The 7933-nt window shown below is 42.6% G+C and overlaps 1 protein-coding gene across 1 annotated transcript; it reads left to right on the top strand.

Annotated features, from left to right (window-relative positions):
• The first annotated feature begins 2328 nt into the window (after positions 1 to 2328).
• Positions 2329 to 6149, top strand: LOC106574176 (5-hydroxytryptamine receptor 3A-like). Its single transcript, XM_045712430.1, has 5 exons — positions 2329 to 2497; positions 2801 to 2973; positions 4971 to 5181; positions 5377 to 5580; positions 5851 to 6149. Exons 1-5 carry the CDS (start codon positions 2329 to 2331, stop codon positions 6147 to 6149), a joined length of 1056 nt encoding a protein of 351 aa, XP_045568386.1.
• Positions 6150 to 7933: the final 1784 nt, after the last annotated feature.

The following is a 7933-nucleotide window of genomic DNA, read 5'->3' on the forward strand; positions in this document are numbered from 1 at the left end:
CTGAATGTTCCTCCACATCATGTTTTGTAGACCTATGTAAAATGTGGCTTTATTTCCTTTACTTTGTATCCTACAACAAAAAGTAATTCTCTTCTCAGGAAGAAAAAGCACAACTGTTGAACACATACATTTGGCTGGTGAAGGTAAACTTATTATTGGATTATTTTTGCAAATATATGTACACAGTGTATGGGCGTCATTTTTGCTCTTTGGTTTCTCATTCTCCTACAGAATGTTACTTCATGTTACATATTTGTTAGGGCACACAACATCCATTCACCAATATGTACTGAATAGCAATAGGGATATATATTTGGTTAAAACAAAAATATATATTTTATCTTTGACTGAAGATCAATCCTAAACATCATATTATCATTTTGAGTGCTGCTTCCAGACTTCTTCCAAACATATTGTATTGTTGCTAATGTGTTGTTTCAGGAATGGGAGAATGAATTTTTCAGCTGGGACCCAGTCCAATGCGGCTCTGCCAATATTTCTCTCCCCAGGGAAAGGTTCTGGTCACCAGATGTGGTAATCAATGAATTGTGAGTTAAACATCTCTATAGTCTATATAGATACCATATACTTATTTTTTTGATGAAACATTGGATTTGGTCTTACTGCTATTAGCCCATAGAAACACAGTGAGTAATAGATTAATACATGGAAAAACACAGTCAAAAACTTTATGAAAAGGAAGTTTGCTTTAAAGTATCTGTAGTATATCTGAGAGCTATAAGAAAGATCAGGAAATTTATAATTTTTTTGACCAATATTTCACTTTTTTTGGCACTAAAACTACTTCAATATACACTGAACAAAAATATAAACGCAACATGCAACAATTTCAACGATTTTACTGAGTTACAGTTCATAGGAGGAATCAGTCAATTGAAATAAATGCATTAGGCCCTAATCTATGGATTTCACATGATTGGGAATACAGATACGCATCTATTTGTTAAAGATACCTAAAAAGAAATGGACCTCAGGATCTCGTTGCGGTATTTTTGTACATTGAAATTGACAATTGATCAAATGCAATTGTGTTCGTTGTCCGTAGCATATGGCTGAGAATATCAGAACCCCACCGCCACCATGGGCAACTCTGTTCACAATGTTCACGGTGTTTACATCAGCAACCCGCTCACCCAAATAACGCCATACACATGGTCTGCGCTTGTGAGGCCCGTTGGACATACTGCCAAATTCTCAAAAATTATGTCGGCGGCAGCTTATGGTAGAGAAATGAACATTAAATTCTCTGGCAACAGCTCTGGTGGACATTCCTGCAGTCAGCATGCCAATTGCACATTCCCTTAAAACTTGAGACATCTGTGGCATTGTTTTGTGTGACAAAACTGCACATTTTAGAGTGGCCTTTTCTTGTCCCCAGCATGAGGTGCACCTGTGTATTAATCATGCTCCTCAAACAGCTTCTTGATATGCCACACCTGTCAGGTGGATGGATTATCTTGGCAAAGGAGAAATGCTCACTAACAGGGATGTAAACGAATTTGTGCAAGCTGACGTCAAGGCAAAGGGTGGCTACTTTGAAGAATCTCAAATATCAAATAATATATAAAATACAAATGTTTGGTTACTACATGATTCCATCTGTATTATTTCATAGTTTTAATGTCTTCGCTATTATTTTACAATGTAGAAAATAGAAAAACCATGGAATGAGTAGGTGTGTCCAAACTTTTGACTGGTACTGCATGTACTTCTATAATTTATTTTAACTGATACCAGGCTACCTTCAGACGAGTCTTGAGAGGCTTGTGGTTGTCCTAGAGCAAAACAAGAAAGATGTAAGTGTTTGTGAGAGTCTCGCCTTTTGGGCAGAGGTTGGTAACTTCTTCAAACGAGTCTCGTGATGTTTATGGAGTGCATGGAGCAAAATGGAGGACACCATAGTATTTGTGAGAGTCTCATCTTTCCATGGAGTGGTCATTTTAGTTTGTTTGGACTCTACAGACGTTTTCGCGAAAAGACTGATTTTCTGGATGTCTAATGGTCTGACAAACACAACTGTAGCTCAGCAACCTTCCACCGCAGATGCGGAAGGCCGTCATTAGCAGATGTGGTGGATTGAGACATAGGCCATATAAATCCATAGCTTAAACAGACAGATTTTGATAGGGATGTTTGTATTATTCTAATTAGACTCCGGCAGAGGAGCGGACATCTTAACAAACACTAACTCTGTCACTTTTTATTGCACTAGTGACTGATTCAGTCCAGATGAAGAAATAGAAAACATATGATTTATATCATGCCCATGGTTTGAAATTGTCCCCCTATTTCACCCTGTCTTACAGTATGGATGAAAACAGAGCTCCCATCGTCCCTTATGTGGTCATTAAGCATACTGGTAAAGTGCGAGACGCCGAACCTGTTAGAGTGGTTAGCTCCTGTAACCTGGAGATCTACACCTTCCCCTTTGACGTCCAGAACTGCACCTTCACCTTCAGATCCTACATCCACCACGGTAAGACGTCAACGCAACCACGCTTTAGGACTTACTTGAACATAAGGATCCTATACCAAACCCATCGCTCCTTCTCTCCCAAAAAAACATCCTGACTTTCCCTTGCAATCTTAAATGATAGGTATGAGACAGGGTTGTCCACTGAGTCCATTGAAGTTTTTTATATATTACTCGGTGTCAACCAAGGGATCTGTTTGCTATTAGGCCCAAGTTTACCATCCCCTCAGTTCAGATCATGTTTTGCTTCCATATAGGTTCAGCCCATTCATCCCAGTATGACCCATTCCTTTTTCTCCCCTGCAGTGTCGGACATAAAGATTATCTTAGGGAAGGAGGTGGAGGACATCCTGAAATGCTCCAGGAGCGTGTTGTCCACTGAAGGGGAGTGGGAGCTAATGGACATCAAATCCAGCAAATTCAAGTTATCAACATTCAATCAGGGAGAAGGCAACCCCTATGATGAGCTCTGCTTCTATGTAAGAACCCAAATCAAATCAAATCAAATGTATTTATATAGCCCTTCGTACATCAGCTGATATCTCAAAGTGCTGTACAGAAACCCAGCCTAAAACCCCAAACAGCAAGCAAAGCATGTGAAAGAAGCACGGTGGCTAGGAAAAACTCCCTAGGAAAAACTCCCTAGAAAGGCCAAAAACCTAGGAAGAAACCTAGAGAGGAACCAGGCTATGAGGGGTGGCCAGTCCTCTTCTGGCTGTGCAGGGTGGATATTAAAACAGAACATGGTCAAGATGTTAAAATGTTCATAAATGACCAGCATGGTCAAATAATAATAATCATAGTAGTTGTCGAGGGTGCAACAAGCACGTCCGGTGAACAGGTCAGGGTTCCATAGCCGCAGGCAGAACAGTTGAAACTGGAGCAGCAGCACGGCCAGGTGGACTGGGGACAGCAAGGAGTCATCATACCAGGTAGTCCTGAGGCATGGTCCTAGGGCTGGAGGCTGGAGGCTGAGACAGGAGGGATCAGAAGACACTGTGGCCCCATCCGATGATACCCCCGGACAGGGCCAAACAGGCAGGATATAACCCCACCCACTTTGCCAAAGCACAGCCCCCACACCACTAGAGGGATGTCTCCAACCACCAACTTACCGTCCTAAGACAAGGCCGAGTATAGCCCACAACGATCTCCGCCATGGCACAACCCAAGGGGGGGCGCCAACCCAGACAGGAAGACCACGTCAGTGACTCAACCCACTCAAGTGACGCACCCCTCCTATGGACAGCATGGAAGAACACCAGTAAGCCAGTGACTCAGCCCCTGTAAAAGGGTTAGAGGCAGAGAATCCCCGTGGAAAGAGGGGAACCGGCAAGGCAGAGACAGCAAGGGCGGTTCGTTGCTCCAGCCTTTCCGTTCACCTTCACACTCGTGGGCCAGACTATACTTAATCATAGGACCTACTGAAGAGATAAGTCTTCAGTAAAGACTTAAAGGTTGAGACTGAGTCTGCGTCTCTCACATTGGTAGGCAGACCATTCCATAAAAATGGAGCTCTATAGGAGAAAGCCCTACCTCCAGCCGTTTGCTTAGAAATTCTAGGGACAATTAGGAGGCTCATGCGTCTTGTGACCGTAGCGTACGTGTAGGTATGTACGGCAGGACCAAATCGGAAAGATAGGTAGGAGCAAACCCATGTAATGCTTTGTAGGTTAGCAGTAAAACCTTGAAATCAGCCCTTGCCTTAACAGGAAGCCAGTGTAGGGAGGCTAGCACTGGAGTAATATGATCAAATTTTTTGGTTCTAGTCAGGATTCTAGCAGCCGTATTTAGCACTAACTGAAGTTTGTTTAGTGCTTTATCCGGGTAGCCGGAAAGTAGAGCATTGCAGTAGTCCAGCCTAGAAGTAACAAAAGCATGGAATAATTTTTCTGCGTCATTTTTGGACAGAAAGTTTCTGATTTTTGCAATGTTACGTAGATGGAAAAAAGCTGTCCTTGAAACAGTCTTGATATGTTCTTTAAAAGAGACATCAGGGTCCAGAGTAACGCCGAGGTCCTTCACAGTTTTATTTGAGACGACTGTACAACCATCCAGATTAATTGTCAGATTCAACAGAAGATCTCTTTGTTTCTTGGGACCTAGAACAAGCATCTCTGTTTTGTCCGAGTTTAAAAGTAGAAAGTTTGCAGCCATCCACTTCTTTATGTCTGAAACACAGGCTTCTAGCGAGGGCAATTTTGGGGCTTCACCATGTTTCATTGAAATGTACACCTGTGTGTCGTCCGCATAGCACTGCAATTACTCAGACGCCAGTAATTTGGCTATACTACTACCGAACGTTGAGTTCTCTATATTTCTAGCATTACTTTTGTTTCAGAGAGTACTTCCTGTTTCACACATAGGATGCTAACCCCGCTATTTATGGCATTGTCTTGTCTGATATGGGAATCTACTGCACCAAGCCAGATCACACTTCAAGGTTGTCATTCACTGTTGTATCTCTAAACTGTAGATTGTCCTGAGGCGCAGAGCAACCCTCTACGTGGTGAACCTCCTGATCCCCAGCTGCTTCCTCATCACTGTGGATCTCTTCAGCTTCCTGCTGCCTCCCCAGAACGTGGACCGCTCCTCCTTCAAGATGACCCTAATTTTGGGCTACTCGGTCTTCCTGCTCATCGTGAATGACCTGCTGCCCGTTACAGGAAGCACCATCCCACTGATAAGTGAGTATGAAAACATGTGTACTGGAAGCACCATTTTTGTCGTAAATAATACATGTATAGGTAAATGTTTACTTTGTGTTATTGGATTAGCTGGTTAGGTCAAGTATCATTTTGAAGTCCACTTCCTTTGTCCTCCTAAGTGTGGCTGAATATGTTCCTCTCTTCACCTCCCTCCTCCTCCTCCCGCCCATGCAGATGTGTTCTTCGCCATCTGCTTGGCTCTGATGGTGGCCAGCCTGCTGGAGACTATTCTTATCACCAACCTCCTGGTTGGCTCCAGTAACTTCCACCCAGTGCCTGGCTGGGTCCGAGTGCTCGTCCTGCGCTTCATGGGCAACCTCGTCGGGCTGCCTCAGAAATCAAGAGAGGACAAGATCATCCTCAATCCAGTTGCAGGAGGTACCCCTGATCTGATCCCTCCAGGGAGTTACAATTACACAGACTTTCAGAACCTTATTTTGTCCAACCCAAAGCAATATAGTGAATGCATTCAATCACAGGCTTGAACAGTATCATAAATGCAGGAATCACTCTGATACATTTTTCCAGCCACTTGACTAGGTCCGACCTTAGACAGAATTGTACTTCCCATGTAAGTCAATAATTTCTGTCTTTAGGAGGAATATTCATAATTTCACCTTTCTCCCTTCCTTCCCTCTTTTCTCTAAGAAACAGACTTGAAAGTCTGCCCTCCAGTGACGGTGGAGAGACAGGTTCAAAAAGGAGAACCAGGTGAGATGTGGGCAGAGGCAGGCGATCCAGCCCTGGCGGAACTGAAGAATCTGGGCAATGAGCTGCAGTCCATCTGCCTCCAGGTTGCCCAACATGTGGACGGGAACCAGATCTCCCAGGACTGGATGCAGGTGGGCTACATCATCGACCGGCTGCTTTTTGGCGCTTACTGCATCTTCATCACCTTCAGCTTCATCGTCATCCTCAGCATCTGGAGTAATTCGTACAACCAGTGATGTACTGGTTAAAAAAAATAGGTGGTTAAACGCCATTCGTTGGGAATAAAGTAACGCTCCCTATATTTCCTTATTATTTTCCCATGATAGGTGGCTACATTTTTGTGTAAAATACAAAATGTGAGGTAATAGTGGTTACCCTCCACTACACCACTGCGTACAAGACTTAGGAGTCTACCATGTTGTTGACTGCTGTTTAGATTTAAAAACAATTACCTTTGAATTACCATAACTTTAACAATTGTTTGTTTGATTTTCTGGCTGCACTGAGTAGGTGTGTTGAGTTATATATTACTATATTAGATTAAATGTATTTTTCTTTGACAAATAAACATACTATCACGAAACCACTGTTTCATTACTAACAACAATCCCTTGGGGTTATCTGAGATGTTTTCTGAATTGTAATGTTGATGGTGGATCAATGATGATGATGATGAAGATCTGTCATGCAAGACATGAATCAATGACATGCAAAGTAGGGGATCATCCAAAAACCACATCCTTGTTTGATTAGAGTGTTTACATACAGGAAGTTATTTTGGGGTATGTTATTAGGATCACCATTAGCTGTTACAAAAGAAGCAGCTAATCTTCCTGGGGTCCATACAATGCTCTTAGTTTTGGAGATGTTCATTTCTAGTTTACTACTGGCCACCCATTCCAAAACTGGCTACAACTCCTTGTTAAGGGTTTCAGTCACTTCATTAGCTGTGTTTGCTGAAACGCTTTGTTTAATGCCAGTGGCAGGTCATTGGTAAAAATAGAAGAGTAGAGAGCTGCCCTGTGGTACACCACACCCTACATGTTTGACATTAGAGAGGCTTCCATTAAAGAAAAACCCTCTAAGTTATATTAGATTGATAGCTCTGAATCCACAATATGTCAGAGGTTGAAAGCCATAAAACATACAGTACTAGTCAAAAGTTTGGACACACCTACTAAATCAAGATTTTTTCTTTATTTTTAGTATTTTCTACATTGTAGAATAATAGTGAAGACATCAAAACTATGAAATAACACTTATGGAATCATGTAGTAACCAAAAAAATGGAAAACAGATTATTCAAAGTAGCCACCCTATGCCTCGATGACAGCTTTGCACACTCTTGACATTGTCTCAACTAGCTTCATGAGGAAGTCACCTGGAATGCATTTCAATTAACAGGTCTGCCTTGTTAAAAGTTCATTTGTGGAATTTCTTTCCTTCTTAATGTGTTTAAGCCAATCAGTTATGTTGTGACAAGGTAGGGTTGCTATACAGGTAGGGTTGGTATATTTGGTAAAAGACCAAGTTCATATAATGGCAAGAACAGCTCAAACAAGCAAAGAGAAACGACAGTCCATCATTACTTTAAGACATGAAGCTCAGTCAATCTGGAAAATGTCGCCATGGTCGACCAAAGAAGTTGAGTGCACGTGCTCAGCGTCATATCCAAAGGTTGTCTTTGGGAAATAGATGTATGAGTGCTGCCAGCATTGCTGCAGAGGTTGAAGGGGTGGGGGGTCAGCCTGTCAGTGCTCAGACCATACGCCTCACACTGCATCATATTGGTCTGCATGGCTGTCATCCCAGAAGGAAGCCTCTTCTAAAGATGATGCACAAGAAAGCCCGCAGACTAAGGACATGGATTACTGGAACCATGTCCTGTGGTCTGATGAGACCAAGATAAACTTATTTGGTTCAGATGGTGTCAAGCGAGTGTGGCGTCAACCAGGTGAGGAGTACAAAGACAAGTGTGTCTTGCCTACAGTCAAGCATGGTGGTGGGAGTGTCATGGTCT

Source organism: Salmo salar, unplaced genomic scaffold (genome assembly GCF_905237065.1).
Source record: "Salmo salar unplaced genomic scaffold, Ssal_v3.1, whole genome shotgun sequence".
NCBI classification, from domain to species: Eukaryota; Metazoa; Chordata; class Actinopteri; order Salmoniformes; family Salmonidae; genus Salmo; species Salmo salar.

What these genes read in the sequence shown, in the direction of transcription:
- LOC106574176 (XM_045712430.1), top strand. Translation starts at nt 2,329, where the DNA reads ATGGATGAAAACAGAGCTCCCATCGTCCCTTATGTGGTCATTAAGCAT. An exon ending in AAGCACCATCCCACTGATAA is followed by an intron (nt 5,182 to 5,376) that starts GTGAGTATGAAA and finishes CCGCCCATGCAG; the next exon opens with ATGTGTTCTTCGCCATCTGC. An exon ending in CCTCAATCCAGTTGCAGGAG is followed by an intron (nt 5,581 to 5,850) that starts GTACCCCTGATC and finishes CTTTTCTCTAAG; the next exon opens with AAACAGACTTGAAAGTCTGC.